Raw genomic sequence first — 18883 nt, forward strand, 5'->3', positions numbered from 1 at the left:
GGCATCCACCTCGGGCTTCCGAGGTATCCTGGCGGGGAGCTCCCGACCGCACGTCTGCTCCCTGCGGTGGCCGGCGCCTGACTGAGCTCTGGCTGCTGGCCTTTATACTTCCTGTCCCGCCCCTTGACTTCCGGGGGGCGGGGACAGGTGGCGGTGGCTCCGCCCACTTGGGTGTTTGCGCCGGGGCTCCCTCTTCAGGACAGGAGGGGAGCCACACCGACTCACTACAGACCCCCATACCTCTCCCTCATGCAGAATGCGCAGCGCTGGTACATTTGGCTCTGTGAATACGGCCCCTGCCTAAGGAGACTGCAGCGCATGCTGGGTGTGAGGGAGCCAACCCACTCTTACCTGCTGTCCCGGTGGTGCCCCACATTTTTGAGTGCCCTACGCAGCCGTGTATGCTGCGTATGCCTAATGATGGCCCTGCTCCCAGGGCTCTCTCCCTGGCAGGCCAGATCCTGCACCAGGGACTGCTCCATTCCAGTGGCTTCTCCCTGTCTCTCCTGGTCCCTGGCCAGAGTTCTCTACTCAGGGGAGATCTCAAGGCCAACTCTCCCCCAGGCTTCCTGCCCCTCCAGTGCCCTGAAGCCCTTCCTTGGCCCTGCAGGAGTCTGCCTACTGGCCTTGCTACGTGCAGAGTTCTTTCACCCTCTCCCTGAAGCCCTCCTTCTAGTCTGGGGTTCCTCTCTATATAGTAAGCACCATCTTTAACAGGGCCAGGCCCACCCTCCAGGTGCAACGAGGTACACAATTAAGCCCTCCAGCTAGGCTGACCAGATAGCAAGTGTGAAAAATCGGGACAGGGGGTGGGGGGTAATAGGAGCCTATATAAGAAAAAGCCCCAAATATGGGGACTGTCCCTATAAAATCGGGACATCTGGCCACCCTACCTCCAGCTCCCTTTCACCCTTTCAGACCTGGAGTGGGGTATACACCCCATCACAGCGAGGCGTAACCCTACACACAAGTACACATGCACAAGTCTCTTTTCGGCCAAATTCTGATCGGACTGACAGCGGTGTTAGTCCAGAGTAACTTCACTGGCTACAACGAAGGGGAGTGGCTCTGGATTTGCACCAGGGTCAGTTGGCTCAGAATCTGACCCAGGGATGGTTGGCTGTGGATGTGGATATCTGTGTGCGGAGTTACACCTCAGTTGGGATTATGCACATCCCATGATAAAGCGGGTCAGGGTGGATGAGAAAAGAAGCAACAAGAGCCTTTGCTTGAAATGCAGAATGAACATGGAGAGAAACTTTTGGAAGGTTCACAAAAGTTAGGCTTAATTTTCAGGTATCCTTGCACTGCTGGGTATCAAGTGGGATGAGAGGAAGAAGGCTAAAATACCAGCAGAAAGGCTATTCTCACCGCATTTCAATCCTGTTAGTACTGCTGGAAATCTCACGAGTAGGCTGGTTCTCCTGTGATTCCAAGCCCAGGGAATCGGATATTGCGCAGTGACGCCTCAAAGCATCATTCAAACTGAGCTCAAGATTCTGATCTCATTTCCACCACTGTCACGCTGGAGGGACTCTGCTGTAGCCAACTGGGTTTCTCCAGATTCTTACTGGTGCAACTGTGAACAGCATCTGACCATGAGCCAGCCAAACCTTTCGAGGGTTTGCCAGTCCTTAGTAGATTGTAAGCTCTTTGGGGGCAGGGATCCTCTTTCATTATGTAAAAAGCAACAAAGAGTCCTGTGGCACCTTAAAGACTAACAGATGTATTGGAGCGTAAGCTTTCGTGGGTGAATACCCACTTCGTCAGATGCATGCCTAAGCGTCAGACTAACACGGCTACCCCTCGGATACTTTCAATATGTGTGTACCAGGCCTAGTACAATGGGGCACTGGCTGGACGTTCCGGGTGCTGCCCTCAGACAAATACTGAATAACAATGACAGTAAGTCACTGGTAGCAATGACATGATTGTGTCCTGTGGAGTCCAGGCCTGATAAAATAAACGGGGGCTGTGAAATCAAAGGTCTAAAATGCTTCACAGATCACAGGGATTTCCCAGGCTGGCCTCTCCTGGCAGGCAGGAAATAGAGACTAGCTCTTTGCTCACAGGGTAAACTAGGAGATGGTAGCACTGAGGAGAGCAGCTTTCCAGTAAATACTGCTATTGCCTGCGGAGTGACGCTCCGGGTTTAGCAGGGATAATGCCCACTGCCACATCAGTCACAGAGGTTTGGCCATGTGCTGCAGGGGCTGGTTAGAAGGGTCTGAGCCAGAGCACTTGTGGGAGCCTTTCCACTGACTTCAGTGCACTTTGGGTCAGGCTCTGGGACAGGACAACGAACCGTCTCACAAACGATGTGCCCTCGGTCCGGAGACTGACCCTCTGTTCCCGGGAGGCCAGGCTTAAGACACACTAGTGGGAATTAACTACAGCCGGGCTAAGGCATATTGATTGTACCAACACTAGACATTCTTTTCCTTAGAGAGACACAATGAAGCCCCCACTAGTGCAGCTCTGGGAGTGCTACTGTAGACAGGGCGCTCTCTCCCTGGCATGTAACGGTGCTCAGAGAAGCTCCAGATGACAGGGTGGTTAAAGCACTGCTGGCCGCCAGTCGCTGATCTAGGGCTCCCATCTTTGCTCCCACTGACCGTGCTGCATTTGTGGCAGCAGCAGTAGGAAATTTTCAGAGAAAACTTCTAGTCTTCTTGGAATTGACTGGTGCTTATTTGCTTGTCTCGCTGAATCCCTGTCTGTTTCCTGGCAATATGCTAACCAGCCGAAGCAAAATGATGAAGTGCTGTGATGTTTTAAAGTGCATTTGAAACTGTGATTCCTAATAGCTGTAGCGAGGCTCCTCCTGACATCAAAGTTTCCAATGTGCAGGAGTGTTTAATGATCAAGCCAGCTTCTGGTTTCAGCACCTTGGCCAGAGCAATGAGCGTCCTACTTCAAATCAGCATGTTTTTAAATAAGGGGCCGGAGGGCTCCAAGAAAGGGGGTAGAAGGATGGCCTTTTCTTTAAGCCATATAACTGGAAGTCATGAGGCCTGGGTTGGATTCCTATTTCTGCTGATGAGCCGCTGGGTGACCACGGGCAAGTCATGATCCCTCTGTGCCTCAGTTTCCCTATCAGTAAAATGGAGATGATGCACTGCCCTATCTCACACAGGTGTTGTGAATCTAAATTTATTAAAGATCAGAGAGCATTTATCAGTCATCACAGGGAAGGTGCTATACACACAGAAAATATCACTCTTACCAAGTGAATGAATCATAGACTTACAGAATAATAGAACACCAGGGTTGGAAGGGACCTCAGGATGTCATCTAGTCCAACCCCCTGCTCAGAGCAGGACCAACCCCAACTAAATCACTGGTGTTAGGCAGTGTGTTCTTCACCTAATGCTAAGTTCAAAAGCAGCTGTTGGAATCTCTGTTGCTCTTATCAAACAGCCCTTTTATTGTCTACAAGTGGGATTTTCAAAGAAGCCTAAATCCCATGGAAATTCATTGCCTATTTAATTTTACACTCTGGTTCTCATGCCCTGGCACAATGCTGATATGTTGGGGTTGCAAACACTGCATTGAAATGTTTATTACTGAAATAATTAAATGATGCACAGTGAAGAAGCCAGATGAACGACTTGGGGGATGGAGTCTTCGGTGAATCACACTTCATCCTATAAATGATTCCTAGGCTGTTCGAGGCCTATGGCTGGAAGAGATGTATCTGGCTGCAGTCCAAGATTTGACTGAGATGTCTGTTTAAGACTCAAATGTGACTTCTAGAGGGCACGAGGGGTTAAAGCTGAGGACTCAATATGTGTCTTCTTGATGAACAATAAAGGAGTTCACATTCCAGTGAAAAGTGCATCTCTCTTTGGTCCCAGCAGGTGCATGGTTACTGATAAACCTGTGCAGTGCCAGATGAAGGAGTTAATAAGTAACACCACTCTACTTCTGGTGTCAAGTATAATTGACTTACATAAGATTTGCATTTTTGACTCAAGCCTTTTAGCTCTCAGCTCCAGCCTCGTAAACGATAACTTAATTCCATTTGTGATCCAGCATTTCGTGATCAGTGTAAAGATTGAAAATGATGAGGATATATATTTCTGCGTAGAATGAGGAATTTTTGTCTCCATGGCAATAAATTCTCTGGATTAAAAATGAAATGAGGTCATTTTAGAGAATGTCCTGGAAAATACTGGCTTGAAGGTTGCTAGAGGCTGATATCCTCTCTTAAGGCAGGTGCAGCATGGGATAGACAGTACATTGTTCAAATGATGCATCTGAGCACAGCTCTCAAAGGACGATCAGACTAGTTTAGTATCTATGAACCAGTCAATCATTGGCCTATCTTATCAGACTGCCAGTAAAAGTACCTGTGGGAGTAGCCGTAGCTTTGTAAAGTGGATGCTTTCCCAATGGGAACTGGCAGAGACCACGCCAATTCACACTGATGCAATGTGGAACCTTTCTCCAGCCTAGATCTGTGGCCCAATCTTGCATTCACTGAACACCCAAAATTCATATTGAAAGGCCTGATTCTGTTTTCGTCCAAGGTGATGGCAACATTCCCATTTACTTCAGTGGGAGCTGGATCGGGAGGTTGGGTGCTGTAGGTGTGAACCATAAACCGGATATAATCCTTATGTAGCTGAAGTATATCAGGAGAGTGTGTCAGTAATCCCTTGGGCTGGTGGTTTTCTTACACAGGTATCGCTAGTTTTATTAGAATAACATCAATGGAATGTTGCAGAGCTAGAACTTAAATCAGTGTACTTATAATTGTCACATGAATTCTTTTCTTGGGGGTGAGCACAATATTTTGTGCACATATTGTGCATGAGCACAAATTCACTTACTGGGAGTCAGCACTTATTGTTGGCCAGCATGAGGTTTCTGTGCCACTTAAATTGGCCTTAAGTGCGTAGTCACTGTTTTGTCACGGGGTGAATTTTAACCTACGGTATATAAATGATGGTTCATGGGAGCTGGGAGGAGAGGGATTTACAGCACCCAAGGGTTATTTCAGGTTTTATTAGACATAACTTACTGATGCAAATAAAATTGACTCTTACATATAATTAGAACCTCTTTTCAATCACACACATACACACAAATCATAAACATCCAAATATTAAGTGTTAAATTAATTGCTGTTTATATTATCACACATTTCTAAAGACACAGATTGGTTTTAAAATGTGCAGCTGGCATGTGTTACATTCACATAATGAAAAAAAAAACGCCTTCAGATAAAAAAATAAAACAAATGTTAATACAAGATGGATATTTACAGCGGGTAAAATTCACCCCTACACAAAGGGCCAGCAGCCAGTGCTTCTGGACCAGTTAAGTCTCACTTAATCAAACCCCATTTTAAGGGCTGAACCAGAATTTAAGTGGTATCTAGGCCTGCTGGCCCTTGGCAGTTAGCATTACAACAAATTTCCCCCGTAGTGTACAGCAGCTAGTGTCCCAAGTTCTATTCAGTTTGATAAGAACTGGTCCCTTTATACTGGGACCAGTAAAAGTAGAGTCAATGCCAGAATCCAGAACTTCCGATTCCTACTCCCTTGCACTAACTGCTTGATTTGCTTTTGAAACTCACAACCTAGTGTGATAGGGAAGGACTAGCCATATTTTACAGATGGGGAATGGAGGAATGGGGTAGATTAAATGACTTGCCCAAGGTCACACAGTAAGCATATAGGTTAGCCAGGGACTGAACCCAAATCTCTTGAGTAATCCCAATCCAGGCCCCTATTTACTAGGCCACCATAAACCATCAACTTTATCACAACAGGAACAATGTGTAACCCCAAATCACACTTTAATATTGAACCTGTTCTTGATTAAGTCAATGAGAGCAGGATTGGGCCCTTGGGAAATATATAATTTTTTAGAGGAACAGTAAAAGATAGATGTTCCTTAAGTCTGGCATTATGATTAACTTTCTTACAGTGGAAAAGTAGTAAGCCAACTAAGGAAGAAAGACTTGTTTTTTATTATTATTAATGCTCTTGGTGTCATAGTAAATCCAACTCAACTGATGATGCAATTTCTAGAGGAAATGTGGTCTGCTTTTGTATGAGAACTAAATGAATATTGCAAATAAAAATATTTCAGGAATATTATCTCAAATTCTTATTATCCTTTTGTGTTTGCTATCTGTGAACATTCATGTCATTAAATTTAATTAGTGTAAGTGGTTGCAAAGAGCAAATTTCAAAGTCACATGTTGCAATATTTGCCCAAAGCACACTTTTAAATTTGCATGTGCAAGTGTTTTCGCCAATCATGGAACAGAAGTAATGCCTTGGGACTTAATCTGGTCAGTCCCCCCAGCTACCACAAGTGACCTCAAAACAGTAAATACTTAGAGAACAATCTGTGAGAAACCATAGAGTTAAAATATTGTTGTGGAATAACACTGAGAAAACTGCAGGAAAAATTGGATAAATTATTCATTCTGAATTATTCACTCAGCTTTATAATTTATTTGTTAAATGCGAAGGGTGAAATTCATCCCTGTTCAGAGGCCTGCCAAAGGTCTAGGCACCACTTAAGTTTCATTTAAACTCTATTTTGAGAGTTTAGCTGGGACTTAAGTGCTGCATAGACTTCGTGCTAGAACTCTGCAGGGGGTGAATTTCACCCCAATGGTGTATAGTAAAGAACACAGAGGAAGATAAACCCCCTGCTCCAAGAAGCAAGTGATCTATAAATATCAACGAAAGATATTAAACAGAGAGAATGACTTAATCTCTCATTTTTAATTCATTAGGGTTAAAAATCAATTATAGGATTAAAAAAGTGTTGTTTTTAATGTTGTAAAAGTCACTCAATTCTACAGCACTAAACCTCATGCAATAGAATTGCACTGTCTACTCACATTGTGTAGTTGCTTTGAAATATATAAGAAATGTTCAGCTAGCTTGAGGATTAATCCTATGGTCACATTGTCGAATTACTTTGAGCATGGTATTCAGCACACACACACACAAACACATTTCATGTTAAGGAAAGGGAATTAAGCAATGAATTGTCTACACTCTGTACAACAGTAACCTTAACAACTGTACAAAACATCACCCTATCTGTACTTTTCTTCAACATCATCCTATACAGTCTGGACTAGAGCTGGCTAATGTCTTGCTTACAAAATAAAGGAGGAGTTATTTTTACCAGGAACTTTTCTGCTTTCATTTAAAATATACCTAAGCAGCAAATTACATTGCTACAGAACAACAGTAGCCTGGTTCCTGCTCAAGTTGGCAAAACCTCCATTGGCTTCAATGGAAATAGCATCAAACTCCTGGGGTTTAATTCGTGTGCACTATTGCACTGGGTTAAACATTAATTAATTAATGTTCCCTCCAATGCAAGCATTTCAACTGTTGATTCTATGCACAGAAAGCCTGCCTTATTATTTTAAAATAAGTTACGAACAAATAGAGATTCGCTTGTTGATTTAAATACCATGGGAGGAATTAGTTTAGCTCCTGAATCAGAAGCTCAAATACTGAGATTTTAAGGCACAAGAGAATATTTTGGATAGAAAATGGATTTTAATCCTCATCAATATAGAATAAAGTTGTATCTAAATTTTATATTAAAATAAGCAACTGGAGGACCTTTACTCACACAAGGCCAAGTCGCATTGAGGTCAATAGGACAACTAATGAGAGCAAGGATTGCCAGACTGGTCCCTTGGTTTTCAATGCTACCAATATTTAAGTATCAAAAAGACAAAGGGGGGTAAATTAGCAAATAAGGGTTACATAAAACATGTGGTTGGTAAGTTGACTTCATGTAAGTTGACTTCATTTTGTTGTTAGTTTAATAAAAGTGCTGTGCAGTTGAATAGCACCTTGAATCCAAGGATTTTAAAGCGCTTTCCAGATAGTGATGTATTTAGCCTCACAACCCTGGGAGATACGTGACTGGTAGAACCTAGAATGGGACATGGAAATCATGGTTCGCAATCAACTGCTTTAATCACTCGATGATACTACCCCTTAATCGAGGGATACATTCCCCATAAAAAGCGACAAAGAGTCCTGTGGCACCTTATAGACTAACAGATGTATTGGAGCATAAGCTTTCGTGGGTCATGCGTCTGACGAAGTGGGTATTCACCCACGAAAGCTTATGCTCCAATACATCTGTTAGTCTATAAGGTGCCACAGGACTCTTTGTCGCTTTTTACAGATCCAGACTAACACGGCTACCCCTCTGATACATTCCCCATAGTAAGTGTACTAGAAAAGCCCAATTCTGTCATTACTAACAGCAATTTCTGTAAACAAACATTCGGGCCAGTGTTGCTCTTGTGTAAAGTTGAATCCCCATACACCATCAAAAGAAACCAGAACCGAACGGGCTACATGTCATTTTCTGGAATGGAAAGCAACTGCCAAACTTTACAAGAGTGGCTTTTATTGTCCAGAGTAGCCCTGTGAAAGCAGCAGAAACTTAGTGTGATAAGGGCTGCTCTCCTGAGTAAGAGTTTCCACTAGCCCAGAGCACAATATTGAAGACAACCCACAGAATGTCCCTGGAAGTGACTCAGTACTAGACAGCACGTGAACCAATGGCGGGGCCAAGAGAATATTGTGAGTGGAAGAGAATGTATCTTTCGTGGTGGCTAGTAAGGCACCAAATATATATATTTTTACACACTATATAAAGCTTCTCCTGCCAATATATTGGGCCGGACCCTCCACTGGTGATGTCAGTGGAATTACACCAATTGACAGCTGCTGAGGGCTTGACTCATTATCTGTTTCCAGAGACATGGAAATAGCTTTGAAAAGCATCATGCGGTAAATGCGTTGGCTGCTTGGTTAGCGCAGAAAACCCACTAGATTCGCTGTGTTGCTTGTAACTTACAAGGCAACCTGAAGGCAATAGAAGCAAATCCTGCTCATTTTGAGAATGCATCCAAAAACGACAGCCATAATTGACTGTGTGTAAACCAACCAAGCATTACATTAAAGGACAACAGATCAGCAATTGCTTTCCTCCTACGCAATTTATGCAGCCACTGGGGGTTCCACTCTCCAGAACATCACTGATCTAACAGCCACAGAACCAGCCTTCATTCTCTGTCTGTGGTTGCCTAGGATGCCGGCACAAAAGGGCTGTGGCAGAGACTCTGTTCTTTAACAGTCCTCCCAAAAACCTTGCTCCAGCTCCTGGCTTCCCAGTCCAGGTAGGGGTGGTCACCAGAGTGTCAGAAACAGGAATGGTTGGGTACATTTCAGCCAGGAAGGTACAAGATGGCAGAAGCTGGCTGGTGGCAGAAGGGTTGTGAATAAGTGGTGGTAGATGGTCTCACAGATGTGGAGAGAGTTGAACTGAATGGAGGGCTAGTTTGTACATCTGGCCCTGCGCAGATACATTTCCAAATGCAATCTGGAGCCGTTCCTGCAAGAATTAGGAGCGTGCGGAGGTGAATGGGTGGATGATATAATGTAGCATTTCACACAGCATGAGATAACAGCCTGTAGGGAATGTTGCTTCTGTTCTCAGCATGAATCTCAAGTGCAAGAAAGGCTTCTGCAGTTGTAAGAGTTTGTAAACATGTCACTGATGGCAGTGCTCAGAAGTGGGGGCAAGGGGGAGTCACTCGGATTGCTTGGGGACCCAGGTGAATTTCCAGCCTCCGTCCTCCTCTCGGCGCACGAAGACCTGTCCCTGGTGGAAGGTGTGTGTTTTGACGTTGCGGTGGGGGCTCAGGGAGGTTGTAAAGGCCATGTCGGTTTTGTTTGGTGACACGTCGTTGGCGAAGTAAGGCAATCCGTAAGGCGAGAAAGGGGCACCGCTGGGCAGCGTCGAGGAAGCACATGGTGATGAAGAAAGTGGTTGGATGTAGGGTAAATCCTGCTTCCCAGGAGTGGCAGCGCTGTTTATAGGAGTCATCTGATCACAGCCATAAGCAGCGATTGGGTCCTCATCATTACAATAGTCCATTGCCTCCCCATGGCTCTGGCAGTACGGGCTTTTCCCAAGTTCAGAGGACAGGGCACTGTAGTTAGCTGATAAAGACTCGTCAATGGTGTTGATATCTTTCAGTCCCAGGGTTTGCAGTACCCAGGTCTCCACGGGCGGAGCAGCTTGTTCTTCGCAGGCAGTAAAATCACTGAGCAGGTTCCTCCTGGCTTTGGAGGGGTGAGGAGTCTCTCGAGGGGCCAGGTAACTGTCCTCTTTAAATTTCCTCTTGCCGCTTTTGAGAATTGCATGTTTCTTCTGGCCATTGTGCAGCAGCAGTTTCTATACAAGAGAACAGGGAAGACAGAGCAGATTAAAAGCCGATCACCCAGAGCCCCAGAAGCAACATGGTTCTGGCCAGAGGCTTTATCTGAACAGGTGCCTAACGTCGTTCTCATAAAGCGCACCGTTTACCCGGAGCTCATTTTCAGCTAGCAAACGCGGATGGCACTAATTATTTTGTGCTGTACAGTCTCTGGAAACAGCCCAAACCCCTACGAGATAAGAATACGACAGTGTCAACACGGCCTGAGCTTTGTTTGCTTTTTCACTCAGTAAGCCATGAAATGAAAGCTCCTGCACTGTACAGCCGTCCTCAAGACCGACCCTGCCAGCAGGCTCTGATCTGGCACCGGGGGGCTCAGTCACCTTCAGAGATCCAGGACTGGGTGGGAGGGGAACATGCATATGCCTCCCATGGTTCCCAGTGAGTGGGAGGGGGGCTGGGGAGCACAGAGCACGCCTCGGCATAGATAGCCCTGGGATCCACAGGGTGTGGGGGCTAGCTCAGTGGTTTGAGCATTGGCCTGCTAAACCCAGGGTTGTCAGTTCAATCCTTGAGGGGCCCATTTAGGGAACTGGGGTAAAAATCTGTCTAGGGATTGGTCCTGCTGTGAGTAGGGGGTTGAACTAGATACCTCCTGAGGTCCCTTCCAACCCTGATATTCTATACCCTTAGGGCAATTCAGGTGAGGAGAGCACTTCTGCACTCTCCCTTTTGACATCCTCTGTCAAGGATCTCAGTTTTCACTCATGCCACATGCCCAGCGGTACCACTTGCTTTGCCCGAGTAAGGACTGAGCCCATCCTTAGCAATAGTGCTCAGCCCCTCAATAGCACCATCAAGCTCAGCATCCCAAAGAGCTTGACAAATGTTTATTAACGAACCCCCACCCCCATGGCCCTGGGGTGGCAGCTAATTGATTAGCATTCGCATTCTGCAACTGGTGGGGCCGGGGCGCCAAAGGCTAAGTGACTTGCCCAAGGACAAGGGCGAGTCAGCGGCAGAGCTGAGAACAGAATGCTCCCCGTTACCCATTCCCAGGTTTGTGCTTCTGCTCTCTGAACAGCTGCTTTATTGACTCCGAAGCTGATTAATGCTAAATGCCTTGCTTTTTGGTATCCTTTCAGTGTAATGAGTTCTGCTCATTGGTTAGAAGTTTGAGGGGTTAGGGTTAGTCCATTGCTTCTTATAAACCCCCTCTCTCAAAGCATCATAAACCAAATCAGCTATAAATGCTAAAGATCAGGGCTGTCACATGGCTTAACCCTGTCTACATAGGCAAGGCCGACCATGACGACACACACTATCGGTAGTGCTTGGTCACCAATCTGGGGAGCATTAGAAGGGCCTTTCCACTTGCATGCTACCTGCCCACAATGTGGCCTTTTACACCTGTGTTTATTTGCATTTGCCTTTTAGGCATTTCACCTAAATGCTTCATTCCCTTCTCTCTCTCACAGACACACGTTTTCGTGGCAGGTTTGAACACGGTACCTTCGCCTTGTCTTCCAAACACTTAACCACGGCAGAATTCAGGTATTGTCGGAGGTTGTTATTTTCTTCATGTAACCTGGCAAGTTCCTCTTCCTTCTGTAGCAAGGTGTCTTGAAGCTGTGAAATACAGATATCGATGAATAGACGTTTCTTAGCTCTGTTGACTTTGTAACCTGATAAATTCCCTGCTCTATGGTCTGGTGGGATGTGATGATTTTGGTGTTTGCTTTGTGAATTCAATCCTCAAGAACCCCTTGTCCCTGTAAAGCTAAGTGGCATGACTGTTCACGTCTCACATTTGACTTCTCCTATTCTTTAGCAAATGTTTGAAGAGATTATTTTGAAAAACTGTAACTGCAGAGGAATAATAGAGGTGTGCAGGGAAATGAACTGCAAACAGCCCTTTAAATACACAGAGATTTTCTCACTCACAATGCTGCCAGTTTTCTTCCTTCTGCGTTTCAAAGAGTACTTAAGCTTCCTCTGCATCCCTGGCTCACTAACCTCTACCTGGCTAGAGAGAAAAGGAGGGGGCGAGAGAGCAGATTATAAACTAGACCTGGGTGCAGGCTGCAACATTCAGATCCAGGTGTCATTATGTATATTACAGGCTTGAGCTGTATATAAATCCATGGTATGCCCACATCTTGAATACTGCGTGCAGATGTGGTCACCCCATCTCAAAAAAGATATATTGGAACTGGAAAAGGATCAGAAAAGGGAAACAAAAATGATTAGGGTGTGGAACGGTTTCCATACGAGGAGAAATTAATAAGACTGGGACTTTTCAGCTTGGAAAAGAGACGACTAAGGGGGGATGTAATAGAGGTCTATAAAATCATAACTGGTGTGGAGAAAGTAAATAAGGAAGTGTTATTTACTCCTTCTCATAACACAAGAACTAGAGGTCACCAAATGAAATTAATAGGCAGCCGGTTTAAAACAAACAAAAGAAAGTATTTCTTCACACAACGCACAGTCAACCTGTGGAACTCTTTGCCACAGGATGTTGTGAAGGCCAAGACTATAACAGGGTTCCAAAAAGAACTAGCTAAGTTCATGGAGGACAGGGATGGTGTCCCTAGACTGTTTGCCAGAAGCTGGGAATGGGCAACAGGAATACGGATCACTTGATGATTACCTGTTCTGTTCATTCCCTCTGGGGCACCTGGCATTGGCCACTGTCGGAAGACAGGATACTGGGCTAGAATCATAGAATATTAGGGTTGGAAGAGACCTCAGGAGGTCATCTAGTCCAACCCCCTGCTCAAAGCAGGACCAACCCCAACTAAATCATCCCAGCCAGGGCTTTGTCAAGCCAGGCATTAAAAACCTCTAAGGAAGGAGATTCCACCACCTCCCTAGGTAACCCATTCCAGTGCTTCACCACCCTCCTAGTGAAATAGTGTTTCCTAATATCCAACCTAGACCTCCTCCACTGCAAGTTGAGACCATTGCTCCTTGTTCTGTCATCTGCCACCACTGAGAACAGCCAAGCTCCATCCTCTTTGGAACCCCCCTTCAGGTAGTTGAAGGCTGCTATCAAATCCCCCCTCACTCTTCTCTTCTACACACTAAATAACCTCAGTTCCCTCAGCCTCTCCTCATATGTCATGTGCCCCAGCCCCCTAATCAGGATGGTCCTTTGGTCTGATCCAGTCTGGCTGTTCTTATGTTCGTCACTGCTGCCCAAGATGCAGCAGTTCACACTGCTAATTTTAGGGTGCAAGGCCCAGGAGAGCTAGCATGAGTGTGTCTCCCCAGCCTGGAGGCTCGCTCCCTGCTGCAAAGCAGACACACCCTACAAGTCTCAAATGAAGTCGGAGCCCCAGTGTGCCAGGTCCAGCACATATATACAGTGACAGACATCTCTCCCCAAAAGAGATTGTGTTCTACATAGACAAGACACATAACGGGGAAGAGAAAGGAAGTTTGTGGATATTTGGACCGAGGGTGAAATCCTGGCCCCATTGAAGTCAATGGCCAAACTTCCATTGACTTCAGTGGGGCCAAGATTTCGCCCCAAGTGTTTTGGTTCAGGGTCACTCTGTTGTGATCTAAACATTGAGCTAGGTACAAGCAGCTACAATGGGAACCGCTTAGCTTGGAGAGTTCACTGGCTCTCCTGCTGCTTACTAGCACTCATGGAAAAGGAAAAAGAGCTAGAGAGGTGACTTCTAATCTTGGTGCTTGGTCCTGCGAAGACTCATGCATGTGACGAACTTTGCTCAAGTGGGTACCCCCACTGCAGTCAACAGAACTAATCATGTGAGCAACCTTACGCATGTGTGTCAGTCTTTGTTGCCTCAGACCCTAAAGCAGTTCCCAGTGATGCCTCTGCTTTTTTGGTGGAAGCCAGCAATCTGATCCGGTGTGAAGCTGCTGGACTTGTGACATGGGCAGACAGCAACGCTGCTGCTAATTGAAGTCATTCTAGTTTTACACATCAGCATAAGGAAGGAGAGAAAATAAAAGATTCTGGGCTGTCAATGTTTTCCATACTCATTGTACAGAGAACCACAGATTTATGCACACATTCTCCTGACCCAGAGCTTTAGGCAACTGTAAAATGAAATTCTAGGAGTAGCATAAGATGGTGGGTGGAAGAACATTTTAAAACTGTAAATAAAAGTGCTATTCTCCAGTGTGTGAGTTGTTTGAAATGTTACCTGTTTGTTTCTGTAGAGCTGGGAGGACAGCTGATCTCCTTGCCACGTGTCATCTGGAATAGTAAAATCCAAGCCACAGAACTGGTCTGGACAAAAACAGACATCAAAGTGATTAAACTGAAACCCACATTTTCCAAACCAAGCGTAAAATCACAATCATGTTTATTTTAATCCCAATAGTTTACTTCACTTGAATGAAGGAAAAATTGTGTTGCTTGATAAGCAGCAAAGAGTGGTCCTTTAAAAAATGGATAATAAATTAGTAAATCATCCGAGTTTGTTATGAGACACCGTTGGCATCTGGAAGATCTTTTTCCTTGCGCTCTTTATTCTTTGTTTAAAATTCCTCTTCTTTACAAGAGGAACCAAAGCTTGGGAGAGTTGTTTGTCAGGCAGCCTGGGCCAGTGGCCAGGGCATTGTACTGGGACTCAGGACACCTGGGTTCCATTCAGGGCTCTGCTGTGACCTGGGGCAAGGCACTTCACTCTCTATCTCAGTTTCCCCCATCTTCAAAAGGGGCGAACTGACCTTCCTTTGTAAAGTATTTTGAGATCTATGGCTAGACGGTGCTGGGTACAAGAGGTGAGTTCCCAACAGCATTTCAAATCATGGAAGCTAGAGATGAAACAAGCAAACCTTCCTACCAAGGTAGGGACTGCAGGGACACGAACCAGAACCTCTCTGACTGAAAGCTGGATGCTCTACTGACCGCACTTTCTATTCTACCCCGCCCCGTAGAATCGGAGAGCTTTCCAGTGGTGTGGACAGTAGGCAACATGACGATCATAATGTCACCTGTGGTTTGTTCTCTGTCTCACCCCCTCCCCGGGGGAAATTGTGCAGTGCAGTACCCAGGAAGCCCGGTCACAGAATCCCTCCTTTGTTATACAACTCTGCTAAAATCAAAACTATGGCCCAGGGTGTATAATTATTAATGATTATTAGTAGTATTGGGTTATATTATGGTAGCATCCAATGGCCTCAGATGAGATCAGGGTCACAGTGTGCTAGGTGCTGTTTAAAAACAGAGTGAGAGACAGTCTCTGCCTCAAAGAGTTTGCAGCTTAACTAGCCTAGACAGACAAAGGGGGGGGGGGGAGGAAGGATTGTGATCCCCATTTTACAGATACAGAAACTGAGGCACAGATGCCCAAATCCTCAACGGGTCTTAGGTGCCTAATTCCCATTGATTCCCATGGGAGTTAGGCACTGAACTCCCTTTGAGGAGGTGACGTACGGGACTAGGGATGTACCCCAGGTCATACAGGGAGTCTATGGCAGAACTGGGAACTGAAATCTCCCGAGGCCTGTAACCTCGGGGGGATCCTGTCTCTCTGGAAAAGACAAACGGAAGCTGGTGCTGCACGGAGACCTGAGAACATCTCCCAGGAGCTGCCTGCAAAGTACCCCTGACTGAGGGCCCGTGTCCCTGCCGGCTCAGCCCGCAGAATCAGCTCCGCCAGCCGCCCTCCGGAGCGGCAGCCCTCCGCCAAAAGCCAGACCCGCTCTTCCCCGCTCCGCCGTGTAGACACAGCGCGGGGATCGCCGCCCGCGGACCGGGATCAGCCGGGCCCCAGGGAAGCGTTGACCCGACTCTGCAAAGCGAATGGGCTCCGGGAGGAAGCTCGGAGGAGAACACCGAAGTTAAGCGCCCTCTCTCCAGGGGAAAAGCCCCCAGCTCTGGGCAGCGGAGCGGGGCACGGTCTCCAGCTAGACGCTCATGTCCCCTCCCTCCACACGCGCGCTCCAGGGTGCATACAACGGTGGGGACCTGCCCGACTTCCCCAGCTAAAGCGTTATCCGCTCCGCTCCAGCTGGGGCATTCCTTCCCCCCGCGGCATCTTTCGGGGCCAACTCCCAGCGGCCGGCAGCCGTGGAGCAGCAGAACTTACCCGGAGCCTGTCCTTCTTGTGGGTTCTCCCTGGTGTTGTCCAGGAGACCAGAAGCCCAGAAAGAAACCCAAGTCTCCTTGGAAACATCAACACTGGCTGCTGACGTTGAGTCGGAATAGGGGCAGTCATGGCCCTGGCCCCCTACAAAGTACGGATCTTGGCAGGAAAGAATGGTGCTCTGTGAAATGAACACGGGGCGCGGGGAGAGGGAAAGGCAGAGACAGGAGAAATTAGAGACGTGTGGTGTGTAAAAACCAGTGCGGAGCCGCTCGCTCTGGGCTGGGGCTCGATCCCCCTGCTCTCATCTCCAGCAGTGAAACCGAGTTTTAAACCAGGGGGGAGAGGCCAGAGCCTCAGGCACTCGCTGGGTTCTCAAAGGCAGGAGACATCTCCCCGGTTGAGGAAGGGTTTTCCGGGTCCCACTGCGTTCTTGGGGGGTTTCTGATTAAACAGTGTCGCAGCCACCAGGCCCTGACAGGAGAGAGGTGCTTAGAGGTGGCAAAACCACGAGCTGAAAGCATCTTTAGTCAGCTCCTCAAACCTGCCCCGGCTTTCCCCCAGCTCTGCTGTCCTCCTGAGCTCGGTCAAAGCTCAGTCCCACCTCTCTGCCCAGCCCACAGCTCCCCAGACACTGTCTGCAGCGAAGGCGGCTGGCTGTGCCCTGGGGTGTCTCCCTCTGCTCTCTCCTCCCACCTCAAGGATGAGTCTCCCCCAGATATCCTAGGCTCAAAGGGGCCCGGGCACTGACACTTGGGAAGACCCATGCTGCAGCCAACGTCTAAGGTTTGCCCAGAGCCGCCAAGCAGCCTGTTGCGGATGCAGGGGGAGTGTGACCCAGCCCTGGAGCCCAAACCACCTTGGCTAGATGCTGCGATCAAAGCCTGCTAGCCTACATGTATATTCCCACCCCCAGCTTTGCCAGTTCGCCAAGTGATTCCCTGTACACCCATCGATCCCTTCCTCCAGCATATTCACACGCAGGGTCACCTCTGAACGAGAGACAGAAACCAGACCGAATGCACTCCCCCTCCTAGGCTGCTACCTCGAAGTCCATGGCGGTGAGTCACCTACTGCAGTTCTAGCACACACATCACCTCCAGCATCCAGGCACTAAGCAAAGGTATGCGAGAGAGCGACACTCATTCGCTTCAGTTCGTTTGGAAACACTTCGGCTGTTTAAAAGGAGCAAGCGATCCAGACCTATCTTGAGAGTCATTGGCTATTCAAGTCTTCCAACCGTCTACACAAAGCTAGGAGAGTCACATCCAGTCTCTGCAAGTTTGCACTGGTCCCACTGATCAGGAAAAGTCTGGGCTCGTTTCTGGAAGTGTGTGCCCCCCACCCAATAAACCAAACCTGCTGCAAGTGAGAAGTCTTTGCAAGGCAATGACAAAGCTTAGATCCTTGAAAATGAGCCCCTACAGCTATGGAAAAGCAAAGCAGCAGTCTGGGTTTCCAGGTACAGAGTAAGTTTCCTCAATACCAATCTTAAACAAACAGGGCACACACTATATTGCAAACCCTCAAGGCAAAATACCAGCTCCCCCCCCCCCTGACTTCAGGTCGAGAGAGATCCAAAGAGCACTTACCATTTTAGTGGCAGAATGAGATGCAGGGCTTGGGAGCACGTTTCCTCTTAAAGCCCCAGCGAGCTTTAATTGGCTCTGAAGGGGGAAAAGACAGGGGAGGCGAGTTCTAATCTAAAGGAGTTTCCAGTGACGCCTCAGAGCTTTCTTGAATCCCAGCAATCTGATTTGGTGTAAAGCTGTCAAACTTGTGACGTGAATAAACAGCTAACTTGCTGAAATCAAAGTCATTCTGGTCTCACAAATCATCATAAGGAAGGAGGGGGGGAAAGAAAGAAAAAGAAATGTATAGGCTACACAGAGCTGGTGTGTCTGAGATTGATTCCAAGAAAATCACACAGATTTACGAAGGCATCACACTGTTAGAGCAGAGGTGAGGTAGCTGGTGATGTGTTTTGTTTTATTTTTAACCCTATTTAGCAATTGTAAAGCCCAGCAGAAAGACTCAGGGGCAACTCATCCAACTTGTCAAGGTTGGGAAGAGACTGCTCATTGGATTTACTCATGATGGGGTCAGGAGATAGCAAAGGAGACTCAAGGCAGTTTTATCCACATCTCCAAGGAGCAAAGCCTGGTTTGCAGAACAGAAGAGGCTGTGATGCCAAGCTTTTAAATGGCTTATTTTATTGGGAATTACTCTGCTTCCAGACCCCGGGCTTCCAGTAACAGATCTGAGTCTTAAATAAACAGGTAGGGACTGAAAGGGTTACTGGTGTATAAGAAAGGTTTGCACAGTAGATAGATATCACTGTCGACGACATACGCGTGGGTATAAACGAATATAAATGAAATCAAATTTCCATGGTGATTACAATCCCTAAATAGGGTGGTCTTCTGGAACAAAAAAACCTTCACTGGGGTCTGTCTTTGTATAGGATAAGGGGCTGGTGTGAAATGAGGCTAATAGCAGAGCAGTTGTTCGATCAAGATCCTGCCTCCTGCCATGGCCAGATCTATAAAAAAGGTAGGTAACCTGACCTGGCTGTGCA

At 46.9% G+C, this 18883-nt stretch overlaps 1 protein-coding gene across 1 annotated transcript; it reads right to left on the reverse strand.

Annotated features, from left to right (window-relative positions):
* Positions 1–9603: 9603 nt before the first annotated feature.
* GMNC (geminin coiled-coil domain containing) lies at positions 9604–17362 on the reverse strand. Its single transcript, XM_065410240.1, has 5 exons — positions 17351–17362; positions 16309–16486; positions 14416–14501; positions 11747–11863; positions 9604–10251 (listed from the first exon to the last, which is right to left on the reverse strand). The coding sequence occupies exons 1-5, from the start codon at positions 17360–17362 to the stop codon at positions 9604–9606; spliced, it is 1041 nt and encodes a 346-aa protein (XP_065266312.1).
* Positions 17363–18883: the final 1521 nt, after the last annotated feature.

The sequence above is a fragment of the Emys orbicularis genome, chromosome 9 (genome assembly GCF_028017835.1).
Source record: "Emys orbicularis isolate rEmyOrb1 chromosome 9, rEmyOrb1.hap1, whole genome shotgun sequence".
Lineage (NCBI taxonomy): Eukaryota > Metazoa > Chordata > Testudines > Emydidae > Emys > Emys orbicularis.